Source organism: Thunnus albacares, chromosome 2 (genome assembly GCF_914725855.1).
Source record: "Thunnus albacares chromosome 2, fThuAlb1.1, whole genome shotgun sequence".
In the NCBI taxonomy this organism is placed as follows: Eukaryota; Metazoa; Chordata; class Actinopteri; order Scombriformes; family Scombridae; genus Thunnus; species Thunnus albacares.
This window is the reverse complement of record NC_058107.1, coordinates 11,496,310-11,513,999: the sequence shown is the minus strand read 5'-3', so window position 1 is coordinate 11,513,999 and position 17,690 is coordinate 11,496,310. Positions and strand designations below refer to the sequence as shown.

Below are 17,690 nucleotides of genomic sequence, written 5' to 3'. Positions count from 1 at the left end.
CCTTCTTCTCCCCTCAACCCTTCCTATCCATCTCTTTGGTCTTTCACTCATTTCTTCACCAACTCACTCTCTCCATCTCATCTCACTCCCTAACTCATCTACTCTTCCTCACTTTCATGTTTTCTTTCACCTCTCCACCCTCCATCTCCAACTCCTATCCTTTTATTCTACATTCCTCCTCTATTTCATCTTTCTTGTTTTACCCGTCCATCCTTCCCCTCCTTAATCTTCTGTCTTTACTGTTTTTCTGTTTATTGATCTCCTTTCCTGTCCTTAATTTTCCTTCATTTCTTCATCTCCCTGTCTCTCATCAACTTTTCCTCTCCTCCATCTTCCTCCCTCTCCCATCCACCTCTCTTCTGTCTTCCTGTCATCCTTTCTTTCCTTTACCTTCTTTCAACTGTATCTGTAATTTTCCTCCCTTTCCTTTACCTCTCGAGGAGGACTCGTGATAAGTGCCAGTTGTTCAACTTTCTGTTGGGCCAAGCTAAGATGGCCATTTATATCAGCAGAAAAAACAAGATAAATGGTTCTTTGGACTTTGATGTTATCACCATACTGATCAGAATGATAACAAGCAGACTGAAAATTGATCACAACTATTACAGGTTGATGAATGATCTGGACTCTTTTGTCTCTGTGTGGTGTTATAAAAATGTTCTGTGCTCCATTGATGAGGAGGAGCTCTGCTTTGGACGCATGCTGGGCTGAATCTGGTGTTGTTTTTTAATGCTTGTTGATCTGATGACTAAATAAATAAAGGTGTTGTAAAAATTCAAAAAAAAATTCTCTTCCTTCTTCCTCCCTCTCCCATCCACCTCTCTTCTCCATCATCTTCTATCCTTTACATTTAAGTCAAGGCTATCGGAAGGGATTATCTCTAAAAATGTTCATTTAAACAGACATGTTGACGCAGATGACAGTTAGTGTTTATCATGGGGCAACAAAGCATACATACATGTGTATGTGCATACAACATAATTGTCCTACAGATGTTTTTAAGATGAATCCACTACACCACTGAAAGAAAATTCATCTGCAAGTATTTTGATGATAAATCAATTGTTATAGTAATTTATCAAGAAATAATACCAAACATTCTCTGTTTCCAGCCCTTCACACATTAAGCTTTCCATTGTTTTATATCAGTGTAAGTTGAAGAGTTTTGGGGGGGATTGGACTGTTTGGAAAAAAAACGAGCAATGTGCAAACATGGGCTCTGGGGAACTTGTGCTGTGCATTTTTCACTATTTTCTGACATTTTGTAGACTAAACAATTGTAAAAATAATTGATAGATTACTTGACTCTGAACATAATAGTCAGCCTGAACTGAATCCCTCTTTTTTTTTTTTTCCCCAAACAATTTCCCTACTGATAGCCCAGTAGCAGGATCCCCAAAATTTAAGCTAAAGTTGCATAGAGTTGAATAGGTAAATAACCAATTAATGAGTACAATGAAGTTGATATTTATATTTGTATTGGAATTCAATTGCTTTTGTGTATTCCCCAAAATGTTGAACTATTCCTTTAATTTTCTGCCAAACCATTTTTTCTTGAAGAAAAAACTTTTTGAACTAAATGTTAACTGTTTGTTATGAAACAAATGACATTCATTCTTTCTTTGATAAAATGACATTGACATTTTAACCCTTAATGTCAAGCTTTACACAAGCAACTGAAAGCTTTCATAAGGCAACAGGACTTCACCATGACACTTGTATGAAATTGCCAGCAAGTGTGTGAACATTTTTCAACAGGCTTTTGTACAACATTCATAATACATTACAGTTCTCCACTTACATTACAAGCTTTTCACCAGTTCATGTAATCTTCCTGTCTTACTGTTTTGTCCCTGCTGCGTCTTTGCAGAACTGCGACCTGTCTGGCTGTGATCTACAAGAAGCAAACCTGAGAGGATCCAACGTGAAAGGAGCCATTTTTGAAGAGATGCTGACCCCGCTGCACATGTCCCAGAGTGTCAGATAACTCGGTTACACGCCTACAAGTCCGGTCTGGACACAGATGGCTTCTTTATTACTCAGTTCCTCTTACAGTATATTCCCCAACTATCAATCTCTCTATACCTGTGTACAGCACAGGTAGTTGTATGCACATCCCTGGCATTCCACCTATGTTACATTAGCTTTAAATATCTTGCACTAGAATTTATCCAGGGTTGTCCATGTATGTTTGTATGGTAGGATGTTTTAAAATGTTCAGCTACATATATCACCAAAACAAAATAATGTTCCTAGTGTATGTAGATGTGTCTGGATGCGATCCAACAACTATACTCATTTAATGTTTTTGCATAACTTATATTCATTTCATATTACTTGACATGTTAATGGGAGTCAAAAACCAGACTTTTGCAGTAAAGTTCAGAGTACTGAGCTTCACTGAATGCTGCTGTAGCAGAAACTGAAGGGGTCATTTACCAATAACTGTCACGCTGTACGTTCCTCTTTAAGTATGTAACTTACTTTTGCTGGATACAACACACTATAAAGGAAGCAATGCAAGCCAAAGCCATACAACAGCACAGTCTCAAAGGCCAGACGTGCTGTTAATGCACCATAAAACTATGCGACAGGCTAGTTTTCAAACACAGCTTGGGTATGCAATACATGATTTACAGCTGTGAGGTTTCTCTTTTCCTACTTTTGAATATTGTGTTCTTAAAAAGCTCTCCCTCGTTTTGCACTCTGTGAATCTACCTCTTTTGTTTTGTTTTTTTTGTAATCCGGTGTGTGAGAGATCCACAGTTGCATGCGTTTGACTGTGGTCACTACTTATTGTAATGTTTATGTACGACATTCATTACTCCTCATATCCCATTGTGAGAAAATAATCCAACTTGGTGTGCTTTAACAGAAGGCCGTGTTCACATGTTGTGGACTTGCCTGAAAACATGTTCCATTTACATGACGTATATCACTTAATCATGCTTTTGAACGTATTTGCACAAGTATATATTTGATTTGTAACATGTTATATCTTTTCACCAAAAATGTTTAATGCTTGTTATCTTATGTAAATCAAATCCAGTGCTTCCAAAAAAAAAAAAAAATCACTATTAATAGATTGGGCAGATGTTTTGTTAAGGAACAATCTCACTTCAGTTCTTACTGGACATTGTCTGTTTGCATGTGTGAAGAGCTATCCTCGCCTTTGACTGGTGAAGTTTCTTTAGCTGTAGCTCAAAGCTGCCCCGATGCAATACTATTCACTCAGTTCAATCGTAGGTACCTAGCCTGTGAGAATGAATGATGAAGGCAATCATGTTGTGTATTTCACCATGAGTGTGAAAATCACAAAGAGCTATGGTTATTTATTTTTAATACATCTCTCTGAATGCAATATGGGGCAGAGGTTGTTTGTTTTTTTGTTTGAGACAGGGGGCGGTGTAGTTCTCCCTGAGTATGATTATTGCACTCGACCGTGGAAATATATTTCCATAAATGACTGTTATAAATAAACTGCTATGAAGAAGAGTAAGTCTTTATCACCTCGTCTTTTTCTCTGTCATTAATTTGTGAATCTTTGGTTTATCAGCAAGTATTGGAAAACGACTGGAGGTACTTCATGGCCATACACAAAGCTGGTCTGATGATGAACACTTGTTCTTTTTGTGGAAGGACAAAAATCACACACTGTAATCTTTTTAATAGCTCTGCGGGTTACCAGTAAATGTTGCTTAATTCCACTTTGTGACCCCCTGCAGTGAAGTGTTGGGCTTTTGACACGAAAGGAAGCAGCATATAAACCTTGGAAAATGCTCAGCAGCAGCAGCATCGGCTTCCACAAAGGACAGCAGCCAAGAACAAATCAGAAAAGCAGCTTGCCTTATGCACAGAAGGTAAAAACTTCACTGATGTGATGCATAAATCTGGGCATGCGTAATCTAAAACTGAGGACTATGACAGTATTTGGGGTTAGATTAGGACAAATAAGAAGATTACTGACCTGCTTATATGTGTAATATAAAGCTTTTTCCCTCCTCAGCATGGCTATGCAAACCCTGGCACTGTGGTTGCTGCTTCTGGGCTCAGTGGTGCCACAGGTCTGCTGTCAGCACTGGTCATATGGACTGAGCCCAGGAGGGAAAAGGGAACTGGACAGCCTTTCAGACACACTGGACAATGTAAGCATGGCTCCTCACACTTCATCTTCAGCATTTTATTCTCTACATATTCATGGTTATGTTTCCCCCCCCTTCAGGTAGTTGAGGGGTTTCCACATGTGGACACACCTTGCAGTGTTTTGGGTTGTGTTGAGGAATCGCCTTTCGCCAAAATCTACAGAATGAAAGGATTTCTTGTAAGTTTCGCTCATCTGTAATTCTGTGTTCGGTCAATCGATCAGTCAATAATGTCAATTATTCAAATTAGTCAAACCGCCAGACGCTTTACCAGATATTTCTATTAAATGTTGATTGTATTTTCATATATTTAATGTTATTCTTTTTCTCTTTTAGGGCAGTGTGACCAACAGGGAGAATGAACACAAAAATTATAAAAAATGATGATTATTTGATTCTACAATAAATAATCATATTGGCATATCTACATTGTTTTCTGTACTACTTTTAATGATTATGATAGAATCCATTTTTATTCCACAGTGCCTTATGCTTTTCTCTGTTTTTGTGACTATTTCTTGCTCTAAAGGATTACAGAGACATTTCATTTGAATAATTATTGACACTTTTCTATGAACTCCTTATTTGTTTATTGTATAACAAACATGAATTTGATTGAATTTATATCCCAGTAGTTTCTAAATTCCTGATGGCATGTAATACAACAGATTTATACAAATGTAAGAGTGAAGTTGTGTCTTATGGGCAAAAGTTGTGTAAACGTAAGGTTAAACATCAGTTTACTGTGTTTTGTTGAACATTGCCTGTTTGCATATGTTTAGTGATGCAGTGTTTGGGTGATATTGTAGTGTCAGCCGCTTGGCGGCGCTGTTCAGACAGTGGGTAGAGTTTTGAGGGGAGAGAAGGGGAGAAAGAGAATGAGAAGTGTGTGATGACTGGACTGAGCTATGTTTGTTGAAGGTGACTAAAGTTATGAGGAGAACCCAGAACGTATTGGACTGATTTATTCCCTCACTCACACCCACGTCGCTTACACTGGTGGCAGCGGTGGGATTTCCTTCTGTGGAATATAGTCTTTTGGGATTCTGCTCAACTTTTTGAGTCCCTAAAGCTATAGGCTAACGATAGCTACGCTAACCGCTAGCTTAGCTTTAGCTTTCAGTACAGTTAGTCAGCTAGTCGTTACCAAGTCCGTTTTTTTTGTTTTGTTAGCTTCAAGTGAGTTTAGAAACCGTGTTTCGGTCATCTAACTCCGTCCGAGGGCTAAAGAAAAAAATAATAAAAGAGACGAAGGAAACTCATCATGTCTGACGAGGAAGCATTTTCCACCGGTGAGCAGCGAGCCAGCACAAGCACGAGGGGGGCCTCAGCGCAAGGTGTGCCGCCATCTAGCAGAACACAGGGAGCGCCCAGGGGCATTCCCTTACCGCCACCATTTCACAACGATGCTCGCCGCTATGAGGTAATTCAAGAGGCCCGTTACAAGGACAGTGGTGTGGATATGAATACAGTATTAGCAGCTAGACTACCCACTAGACTACCACCAGAACTGTTCATTGTATGGGATAATCTGCCCCGGGAAACTCAGGACTCTTATACTGAAGCAAAGAAGCACTTGCAGACAGCTTTTGGCCAAAAGGATGTAATTGCATCATTTCAGACATTCCCTAATGCCCGGCATAGACTACCTAATGAAGCAATGGAAGTTTATGCTGCAGACGTATGCAGGCTTGTCAAAGAAGCTTTCCCAGATTTTGAGCACAATGCTTCCGAGTATATGAAAATGTCTCGCTTCATTGCTGGTCTGGATCAGGAACTTCAAGTCAAATGTCATGAAAGAGGGGTGAAAACTTTCACTGAGGCTTTTCAAGTCGCCTCCCAAGCTGAACGGGCTCGCCAAGCAGCTAGATTAGTAATGCCAGTGTCCTCACCAAATGTTACCATCAGAGATATTGGCACAATGCAGTCAGTAAATTCAGTACGTGAAAATGACATTGAACTCGGGAAAACAGTTCAGAACCTCACTGCTACTGTTAAAGACTTAAGTAAGAATATGGATGCACTGAGACTGAAGCTGGATGAGCGAAGCAGGGAGCACCGCCGTGACAGGCACATGCATGTGCGTCCTCAAAGATCTCCCTCACCTTATGGGAGAAGCCCAGATAGGGATGCAAATAGATGGAGCTCAGGCTACAGACATTCCCCCTCCAGATACTCACATTCCAATCATTCCCCAGAACACTATTCTCCTCAGAGGACTCGCCACCATCAAGATCACACCCGCAGGGAGCCTGACAGGTACCGACAACCTTACAGAGATACTCACTACTCAGACCTTGCCTTTAGCCCTTATGAGGAAAAGAGAGGGAGGCAACCCTCTCCCAGTAGACCCTACTATGACTCTCACCGCCGAAGCCCGAGTCCCTATGCCAAGCATGTTTCATTCCAAGAGTATGGGGACCAAGGCCAAACACGACAACCAAAGGACTGGGACAGTCAGTATCCCACTAAGAGTGGTTACAAAGATCATGGCAGATTTCCACAGGGAAACGGCCGTTAGCTGATGATGCGGGGTGTTCATCAGCTACTTCTCTGGAAGCCCCAGACATCTGCCTCACTGAAATAACAGACTGCATCAGTACACCACCAACCACTAGTGGTACTACAGATATGACAATCCCCCTGACTGAAAGTGTGAACATTGAAGCCACTGTAAGTAAAAACTTCACCTCCTATGTAAGTGGAATTGTTGAGGGCACTAATACGCACATCATGCTAGATACCGGTTCCACTATTTCGTTCATCAGTGAGGAAACCAAAATGTCACTTCCTTCCCTAGCAAAAAGACCCATTAAAAAGAAGTTTATCATGTCACAAGCAGTGACTGGCCAAACTTTGGATACATTGGGTATGATAGACATCACCTTTAAACTAGGGTCTCAAACTCTGCAACATGAAGTGCAAGTCATCAGAAATGTCAGTCAAGGCTTTATATTAGGTTTTGACTTTCTCAAGCCTCACTGTGTGATTCTGGATATGGGGAGAGGACTGTGCTATCTGGGTGATGATGTCCTGCCCCTACTCAGGAAGAGTGACCTGGCACCTGCTAGTTGTAGACAAGGTACAAAACACGCCAATGCTGACTCTATGTCCCGTCGTCCCTTCACAGCTGAAGGCACCACCCCTATGGTTACAGCCAATCAGGTGAGGTGTGTTTCCATTCACACTCAAACAGACCCAATAGAGTCATCCATGTGCACTCCAGCCACTGAGCTGGCACCCTGCTCAGAGACTTTACCCACTGCTTCGACTGCTATGGATTTAATATCACTCGTGCAGTCTGCTTCACCAGATACTGCAGCTGTAACGGTGGACAGTTCACTCCTGAATATTGACAGGCAGTATTTCCTCCAAGCTCAAAAAGCTGATCCTGAGTTGCAAATAGTCAGGAGCTGGGTGTTGACTGACCATAGGCCACCATTCTCAAACATTAAAGCAACCTCACCTGAAATGAGACAGTACTGGAGAGAGTTTCCTGAACTCACCCTTGTTGATGGTCTTTTGTGTCGCAAAGTCAGACCTCCACCAGGTGACCCTGTTTTACAGATTGTAGTTCCTAGTAACTTGCAGAAGGAAGTGTTTCAAACTTTACATGGACATTCACTCTTGGGACACTTCAGTTCACAAAAAACATTACAAGGGGCACAGATCAGATGCTTTTGGCCTCACATGACACGTGACATAACTCAGTGGTGTCTTGAATGCACAGCCTGTGAAGCACGGCAACCACAGACACCACACCAACAGGCCCCTATGCAAAACATAGTCACATCCAGGCCTTTTGAGAAAATTGCAGCAGACCTGACGGAACTGCCACTCACACGCCGTGGTAATCGGTATGTACTTGTTGTAATGGACTGTTTTACTAAGTACCTCAACTTGTATGCACTTCCTGATCAACGGGCAACCACTGTGGCTAAATGTTTGTTTGAAGATTATATTAGCCACCATGGTGTGCCTCAAAGTTTGCACACTGACCAAGGCCGTCAGTTCAACTCAGATCTTGTCAAAGGACTGTGCAACCGTCTGGGAATACATAAAACGAGGACATCACCTTATCGTGCTATGTCAGATGGCATGGTGGAACGAGCAAACAGGACCATCAAGGACCAGTTAGCAAAATATCTGTATACCAGAGGAGGTGAATGGGATGACCATCTACGGCAGGTTGAATTTGCATACAACACGACTGTTCACTCCTCCACAAAACGCACTCCTTTCTTCCTGGCCCATGGCAGAGTGGCCCACCTGCCTGCAGATCTCCTCCTTGGAGACTCACCAGGACTTTCAAACGCCACACCAGGTACTCCAAGTGAATATGCCAATTCGGTATTACTGAAACTGTGTGCTGCTTTTCACTCTGTTGCACATAACATTGAGGCAGCAGGTGCTCAACAAAAGCACTACTATGATCGTCGGATGAAACACACAGCCTATGAGCCAGGTGACTTAGTGTGGGTTGACCTTCCTGCCCTTGCTAGACAAAAACTGTCACCTAAGTGGACCGGCCCTTTTAAAGTTCTACGACGGCTTGACTCAGGCACAGGTGACATTGGAGTAGACTATGAACTTCTGGATCAACGGGACCCTAGAGCTAAACCTAAGGTCATTCACTACAATCGCCTGAAACCTTATCGTTCAGCCTGGTCAGCTGACAGACATCCAGTTCCACCCTCACCTTCAGAACTGACTGTACCAGCAAACGGCCCAGGTCCCCCACTGCTCACTGCACTCTCAGGCTCCAGACCTTATGTATACAGGCACCCAAATAAGCCCGGGTGCTCTGTGACTGCACCTAGGGATCAGACAAATGTTTGCCCTCTGCCCCAGAGTGCTACTAGCACCACAACACAGGTGGGAGACAATGTTGCCACAGGACATTCCAGTGAACTGTCTCCGGCAGTTCAGCCTTTCACGGGAGTAAGGACAAGTCAGGTCGTTGTGTACGTCCCCCAGTGCGTTACAGGACTGTTGAATGAACTGTGGTCTGTGTCATATGCTTGATTGAGAAGTACAAGTAAAAAAAAAAAAACAGAGATGTTATAGGCAAACACAAGGAAAAAAAATGTATCCTGTTCCACTGTTCTTTGTTGTTGTTTTGCCAATGTCATCTGTTTATATTGTTGTTAAGCATAAAGTAGTGACAATTTCATTACACCTATTTGGAAGCGAGGACGCTTCTTGCGTAAGGGGGGGGACAATGTGTAAGAGTGAAGTTGTGTCTTATGGGCAAAAGTTGTGTAAACGTAAGGTTAAACATCAGTTTACTGTGTTTTGTTGAACATTGCCTGTTTGCATATGTTTAGTGATGCAGTGTTTGGGTGATATTGTAGTGTCAGCAGCTTGGTGGCGCTGTACAGACAGTGGGTAGAGTTTTGAGGGGAGAGAAGGGGAGAAAGAGAATGAGAAGTGTGTGATAACTGGACTGAGCTGTGTTTGTTGAAGGTGACTAAAGTTATGAGGAGAACCCAGAACGTATTGGACTGATTTATTCCCTCACTCACACCCACGTTGCTTACACAAACAATACTTAGGTTTGGCCAAGAATCAAGTCTACAGCATCCAAAATGTCAAATATAAACACAATACAGTGGCTTTCAGGTGATGCTTTATGCAAACATAACAACGTGGACTGCATGAGTGTAAAATGATGAACTGTAGAACAAACAGCCTGAGTCTTTTATTCAGGATAGTTGATAATATTCTTATGTACATCATTGTTTTGTCAAAATTACTGCCCATAAGCAAGAAGACTAGAGTGTATTATAGTGCATTTGAAAGTTATGCAGTGTGTCAGCAATAGTTTGGTGTTTCAACTAAAAATAGTTTACTGTGCATAGTCTTAATTTTCTCAAATTACAAAGTTTTTGTGTACACAAACCAAAAATGACAACCAGCAACAGAGAAAAATGTCAAATGATAATATAAAGATTTTTTTTTAATGATTTTATGTAAAAAGAAGCATTTTTATGCATGTTGCAGTCAAACAGACTGGACAGAAATGTGTCTTGAGCCTAAAATGTCACACAAACACATGAGCTCATTATGTGGCTTTTGTTTTCTGGGGCTTGAACATGTCTGTCTCGACTTTAGAGTCAAGACTTGACTACTTGTGACTTGCTCAACAGTGTCATGTTCCCACTTCTGCTTCAAACAGCAGCACAATAAGAGTTTTATTTGTTTTCTGACAGTAAAATGTTTTAAAAGCAGCATTTTCTGTGCTGTGAGACGGAATGTGTGTCACTAGAATATCATAATGAGCATTCTAATATATGCGAATTCTAGAACTACCAGCACATTATCATAATGTAAAAATTCTACACTGTCCACTCAGTCTCACTCAGATCTTGAACTGAAAGGCAGTTTTTTTTCAGTGGGAATATATCTTCAAATCTTCAGTCATCTGTTTCTTCATATTCGATGGGATCTTTGTTGGGTTGATACACATGGAGAGTAGACACAGCGGGAGAAGCATGGTAAGATTTTCTCATTTGAAGATGGCAAACCTTTAGGCAAACATTGACTGTAATTTAGGATTGCACTTATCTGGGACAGCTTACTTTTTCTCTCATGTCTTTGTATTTGCCTCAGGTTTCAACAAATTAATTAAATGTTGTCTTTCTGGAAAGCAATTAGATTTTCATACAGTTTGATAACTAAAGTTAATGCCTCACTTAAAAAAATAATGTCAGTCTGTGTAAGAATCTGCTCCCAACCAACCCCCAAATACCCCAAAATACACTTCATTGCATATTTTAATTGATATGCAATAAATACAGGATTGATTTCATGATTGAAACAGGGTTTCTCTCCAGTTTGTGACATATGTTTATTGTGTGCACTGTGACATTTAATTGAATCTCAGGATCCTAAAACAGATCCTCTTTTTCTGCTGCTGTTGACCCATTGACTGAAAGTATACTGCGTAACCACCAATGTTTGTGTGAAAAGCCTAATTCATATTAGTTTAAATCATATAATTTACTCATCTTATTTCTATTCCTACTTATTTTCTATTATTATTTTATTTCACATGTATATTCTTTCATCTCAACTGTATAAAAATTGCACTGTAATTGATCTAGATTTCCCAACATTCACCACTGACAGGAAAAGGTGTGGTGGTGTGGTGTTACTGTTTGCAGTATTTAAATAAAAAACACACACACACAAAATGCAATAATGTTACATAAACTATAAATCTATGGAAGATTTTAGTAGGTTATTCATGAAATGCAGTCGACTAAACATATGTTTTAGTTTGCTAGATGAGTTCAGTGGTGGAGATCACACACTGAAGTACTGTAGTGAAGTACTGTACTTCAGCATCTCTATTTTATGCTACTTTATACTTCCACTCCACTATAATAGAAAATGTTATATTCTTACTCCACTATATAAAATATTATATTATGTACAATACATTAAACCACCCAACAGTATATAAAATAGTTAAAATTAGATCCACCTTGACCAGCAACATTAAAATGCTGCATGTTACATGTATGAGTACTTTTACTTTTCATACTTAAAGTAGCCTATATTTTTCTAATATGACTTACTAATTAATACAGGACTTTTACTTGTACTGGTGTACAGTATTCTTATTTTATTGCAGTATTGCTACTTTTACTTGAGTTAAGGATCAGGAAATACTTCCTCCACAAGTGAATGGACTGAAACACGTTACTCAAACATGACAATACAATGTTTGTTTCTTCATATTCACACAAAATTCAAAAGTTATGTGAATTAAGATAATAATCAGTGAAGTAAAGATAAATCTAAAGTCTAAATCTAATATTGATTCCTGGCTCTGTATCTCTGTCTTTTTTTTATTTTTTAACACTTCCTGTATATTTCTGTCTTTTTGGCATTTATAGGAGAGTCCAGGGTGGTGATGCTGCTTGCAGAAATGGAAGTGGAGGCACCTTCAAACTTTCTGTCAGCTGAAGAAGGAGGAGAGATGAGATAGAGGGCTTGCATCAGAAAGGTGGACACAACCTTTTCAGAAGCTTGCCTTGGAGAAAAAAAGCCTCACAAAGAAGACGAAGGCAGACGGTGACGGCAAAGACAACAACGCTACCGTCTGACTGGCTCCAACAGGCAGGGAAGCATCGTTCGCTTACCTTATACTGTTCTTCTCCTTCATTTCCCTCCTTCACTCATCTACCCTTGCTGTCCTTCTTCTTCTCTCTGTGACCTATCTCTCCTCAGTCTTCAACTTCCTCCCTTTAAACATCTACCTTTCCTCTTGTTTCTTTACCTGTTCATTCTTTCCACCTTTCATCTCCTTCTATCACCTGTCCACCTTGATTTTGCTCCATAACTCATCTACTGTTCCTCTTTCCTTTCATGTTTTGTCTTTCATTTCTTTTACCCTCCATGGCCTTTAACTCCTATCCTTTATTCTACATTCCTCCTCTCCATTTTTTTCACTTGTTTTACCCATCCACCCTTCCCCTCTTTTATCTCCTATCTTTACCTTACGTCTTTACGTCTTCCTTTTCTTCATCCTCCCTCATTTTTCTCTCCACTGTTTCTTTCCTTCATCTCATATCCTTTCCTTCTCAACCTTTTTCCATCTTTCATCATTCATCTTCACCTCATTCTTTATTTTCCATTCCTCCTGTCCTCCACCTTTCTTGTTTTACCCATCCGACCTTCCCGTCCTTTATCTCCTACCTTTACACTATTCTTTTTCTTTATTCTTTAACCATCCACCCTTTCTCTCCTTCATTCTCCACCCCTTAACACCTCCACTCTTCCTCCTTCATTTTTCTTACTTTCCTCTCTTCCTTTCCACTACATCTTCCTCCCTCTCCCATCCACCTCTCTTCTGTCATCTTCTATCCTTTACATTTCCCCCTGTCTTCTTATTCATTTCCCTTCCTTTTCCTTCTTCTTCATATTCCTTTCTCTATTTCTCAACATCATCTCTTTAATTCATTCTTTATGTTCCTGTCTTTCATCTTCCTTCTTCTCCCCTCAACCCTTCCTATCCTTCATCATTCTTCCTGTATCTCTCCGGTCTTTCTCTCGTTTCTTCGTATCCTTCATCTCTTATCCTTTTTTCAACCCTTTCCATCCTTCATCTCCTTGTCCAATCCACCCTTTCTCTCATTCATCCTCCACCTTTTTCACCTCCACACTTCCTGTCCTTTTCTTTCTTTCCCTTAAATGCTACTTCCAACTTCCTTCCTCTACCTCTCCACTTTTCTATCCCTCATCTTCTTCCTTTACTGCTCCACCTGCTTTAACTTTCATCTTATTTATCCTCCCTCTCCTACCCTCCCTCAACTGTTTTCTGTTGATCTTCCTCATTTGTTCTTCCTCTCTCATCCTTTTGATCTTCCTGTTTCTCCTCTCCTTCCTCTGCCTCTTTGTCTTTCACCTCTCCACCTTCCATCTGCTTCGACTCATATGCTTTGTTCTCCATTCCTCCTGCCCTTCATTTTTCTCATTTTACCCATCCACTCTTCCCCTCCTTCATCTCCTAACTTTACCTTTACACTACTCTTTTTCTTGATTCTTTAACCATCCCTCCTTTATGTCCCTAATTCTCCTTCCTTCCTTTGCACCCTTCCCCTCATCTCCCTTTCTCCTGTCAACTGTTCCTCTCCTACATCTTCCTCCATCCAAGTTTTCTCTTTCAGCTTCCTTCATCTTTCTATCCTTTCTATCTTGGGGCTGAATATGTTTATTACAGTCTGCTAAATGATATTGTTGGTGTATAGACGGGGCTGTTTGTAGTGAGGGGGAGGAGGGTCTCTGTATATGTATCTGAATGTGAAGGCTTGATGTCATGTTTTTGCATTTTTGTTGAAATACCTCTCCATCCTTCCCTCTTCTCTTTTCTATCTTTTATTTACCTTCATCTTCTATCCTTTTACTGCAAAATCTTTATCTTCCTTCATTTGTCCATGTACATTTCATCTCTTTCAACACCTCCCTCTCCCATCCACCTCTCATCTTCTATCCTTTACATTTCCCTCTGTCCTCTTATTCATTTCTTCCCTCAACCCTTCCTGTCCTTCATTATTCTTATATCTTTCTGGCCTTTCTCTCATTTCTTCACCTTTTCACTCTCCATCTCACTCCTTAATTCATCTACTCTTCCTCTCATTCATGTTTTCTCTTTCACCTCTCCACCCTCCATCTCCTCCAACTCATATTCTTTGTTTTCCATTCCTCCTGTCCTTCATCTTTCTGGTTTTACTCATCCACCCTTCCCCTCCTTCATCTCCTAACTTTACACTATTCTTTTTCTTGATTCTTTAACCATCCACCCTTTCTCTTCATCTTCCTTCATTTTCCTCTGCACTTTTTCTATCCTTCATCTCTTATCCTTAGATTCTCAAGCCTTTCCATCTTTCTCTCCTTCATCCTCCACCCTTAACATCTCCTCTCTTCCTGTCCTTCATTCTTCTTACTTTTCCTTTCATACTCCTTCCATCCTCCACATTATTTCCTTTCACTCTTCACCCTTTCTTTTATTTCCTATCCTTTACATCTCCATGCTTCCTATCTTTAATCTTGTTTCCTATACCTTTCCACCCTCTACCTATTTCCACTCTTCACCTCCTTCAACTCATATTCTTTATTTTCCATTCCTCCTCCTGTTCATCTTTCTCTTTTAACCCTTTCAACCTTCCTGTCCTTTATCTCCTACTTTTACACTATTCTTTTTCTTGATTCTTTAACCATCCACCCTTTCTCTTCATCTTCCTTCATTTCCTCTCCACTTTTCTATCCTTTGTCTCTTATTCTTTGGATTGGAGAAGGAGATGAAAGATGGAAAGGGTTGAAAATCACCCTTTCTCTCCTTCATCCTCCACCCTTAACATCTCCACTCTTCCTGTCCTTCATTCTTCTTATTTTCCCTTTCATACTCCTTTCATCCTCCACATTGTTTCCTTTTCCTCTTCAACCTTTCACTCTTTTCTCTTACCTATCCTACTCCTTCATCTTCCTTTCTTCCACCCAACCTCTCCTGTCTTTCCATTTTCCTTCATTTATCTCTCTACCCTTTCTATCCTTTTTCCTCTTTTACATCTCCACACTTCCTAACTTCAATCTTGTTTCCTATACCACTCCACCCTCAACTGTTCCTCCCCTGCATCTTTCTCACTCTTCTACTTTTTCCTTTAGACATCATCCTTTTCTCTCATTTCTTTATTCAGTCACTCTCTCCATCTCATCTCACTCCCTAACTCATCTACTCTTCCTCTCTTTCATGTTTTCTTTCACCTCTCCACCCTCCATCTCCAACTCCTAACCTTTATTCTACATTCCTCCTCTCCTTCATCTTTCTTGTTTTACCCGTCCATCCTTCCCCTCCTTACTCTTCTGTCTTTACTGTTTTTCTGTTTATTGATCTACTTTCATGTCCTTAATTTTCCTTCATTTCTTCATCTCCCTGTCTCTCATCAACTTTTCCTGTCCTGCTTCTTCCTCCCTCTCTCATCCACCTCTCTTCTGTCATCTTCTATCTTTTACATCTCCCCCTGTCCTTCTTCATATTCCTTTCTCTATTTCTCCTTTCTCTTTAATTCATTCTTTATGTTCCTTCCACCCTTCCCCTCTTTCATCTCTTTAACATCAACTTTACTTTTACGCTATTCTTTAACATCCACCCTTTCTCTTCATCTTCCTTCATTTTCCTCTCCACTTTTTCTATCTTTCATCTCTTATCCTAAAATTCTCAACCCTTTCCATCTTTCATCTCCTTTATCCTCCACCCTTAACATCTCCACTCTTCCTGTCCTTCATTCTTCTTACTTGCCCTTTCATACTCCTTCCATCCTCCACATTCCTTCCTTTTCCTCTTCACCCTTTCTTTTATTTTCTGTCCTTTACATCTCCATGCTTCCTATCCTTAATCTTGTTTCCTATATCACTCTACCTTCTATCATCCAGCTCCTTCCTCTTCTCTTATTCCTCTTCATCCTCTCTTTCCTTTACCTTCTTTCAACTGTATCTGTAATTTTCCTCCCTCTCCTTTACCTCTCCACCCTTCACTTCCTTCTCCCTCTCACTCCCCTCAACTGTTCCTCTCCTGCATCTTTCTCACTCTTCCTCTCTTCCTTTAGCCATCATCCTTTTCTCTCGTTTCTTTACTCAGTCACTCTCTTCAACATCTCATTCCCTAACTTGTCTACTCTTCCTTGCTTTCATGTTTTCTTTCACCTCCACCCTCCATCTCCAACTATCCTTTTATTCTACATTCCTCCTCTATTTCATTTTTCTTGTTTTACCTGTCTATCCATCTTCTGTCTTGAATGTCTGTCTTCTTTCTTTAACATCCACCCTTCCTTTTCTTCGTCCTCCTTCATGTTTCTGTCCCATGTTTCTTTCCTTCATCTCATATCCTTTCCTTCTCAAACCTTTCCATCTTTCATCTTCATCTTCAGTCCACCCTTTCTCTCCTTTACACCTCCACTCTTCCTGTCCTTTTCTTTCTTTCCAACTTCCTTCCTCTACCTCTCCACCTTTCTATCCCTCATCTTTTTCCTTTACTGCTCCACCTGCTTTATCTTTCTTATTTACCCTCCCTCTACGTTGTTTTCTGTAAATCTTCCTCACTTTTCCTCTCTTCTTTCTTCCTCCCTCTCCCATCCACCTCTCTTCTCCGTCATCTTCTATGCTTTACATTTCCCACTGTCCTCATTCATTTCCCTCCCTTTTCTTTCTTCGTCATATTCCTTTCTCTATTTCTCAACATCATCTCTTTAATTCATTCTTTATGTTCCTGTCTTTCATCTTCCTCCTTCTCACCTCAACCCTTCCTGTCCTTCATCATTCTTCCTGTATCTCTCCGGTCTTTCTCTCGTTTCTTCGTATGCTTCATCTCTTATCCTTAGATTCTCAACCCTTTCCATCTTTCTCTCCTTCATCTTCCACGCTTAACATCTCCTCTCTTCCTATCCTTCATTCTTCTTACTTTCCCTCATACTCCTTCCATCCTCGTTCTTTCCCTCTTCACCCTTTCTCTCTTATTTTCTATCCTTTACATCTCCACGCTTCCTATCTTTAATCTTGTTTCTTACACCTTTCCACCCTCTACCTATCCTGCTCCTTCATCTTCCTCTCTGTTCTTTCTCTCCTTAATCCCTCTGTTTCATCCATCCACTTTTCCTTTCCTTTATATTCTATCATCTTCCACCGTTGTATCATTAAACTTAGTTTTTCTCTCACCCTCTCTCCTTTACACCTCTACTCTTCCTGTCCTTCTCTTTCCTAAATGTTCCTTCCACTTCCTTCCTCTGCCTCTCCACCTTTCTATCCCTCATCTCTTCTTCCACTACTTTTCCTCTCCATCTTCATCTCCATCATTTTTCCTTCATGGATGGGAGGTAGGGCTCTCTCCCATCCTCCTTCACTTGATTTTCCTTTCTTCTTCCTTCCTTTGCCATCCATCTACCCAGCCTCTCCTTTCTTTTCTTTCCTTTTTCTTTTACTTCTTCACCCTATTCTTTCTCTTCCTTGCTCTACCATCCTTCCTGTCCATTTTCCTTCCTTTCCTTA

General features: G+C 40.6%; 1 protein-coding gene across 1 annotated transcript; it reads left to right on the top strand.

Annotated features, from left to right (window-relative positions):
* Positions 1 to 3,989: 3,989 nt before the first annotated feature.
* On the top strand, positions 3,990 to 4,697 carry LOC122970555 (progonadoliberin-1-like). The gene is made up of 3 exons (XM_044336740.1): positions 3,990 to 4,145; positions 4,223 to 4,321; positions 4,479 to 4,697. The coding sequence occupies exons 1-3, from the start codon at positions 4,008 to 4,010 to the stop codon at positions 4,524 to 4,526; spliced, it is 285 nt and encodes a 94-aa protein (XP_044192675.1). The 5' UTR covers positions 3,990 to 4,007; the 3' UTR covers positions 4,527 to 4,697.
* Positions 4,698 to 17,690: the final 12,993 nt, after the last annotated feature.

Bases quoted from the DNA above. Each gene is read 5' to 3' on its own strand.
- LOC122970555 (XM_044336740.1), top strand. From the start codon at position 4,008: ATGGCTATGCAAACCCTGGCACTGTGGTTGCTGCTTCTGGGCTCAGTG. The intron at 4,146-4,222 runs GTAAGCATGGCT...CCCCCCCTTCAG, and splicing joins TTTCAGACACACTGGACAAT to GTAGTTGAGGGGTTTCCACA. The intron at 4,322-4,478 runs GTAAGTTTCGCT...TTTCTCTTTTAG, and splicing joins ACAGAATGAAAGGATTTCTT to GGCAGTGTGACCAACAGGGA.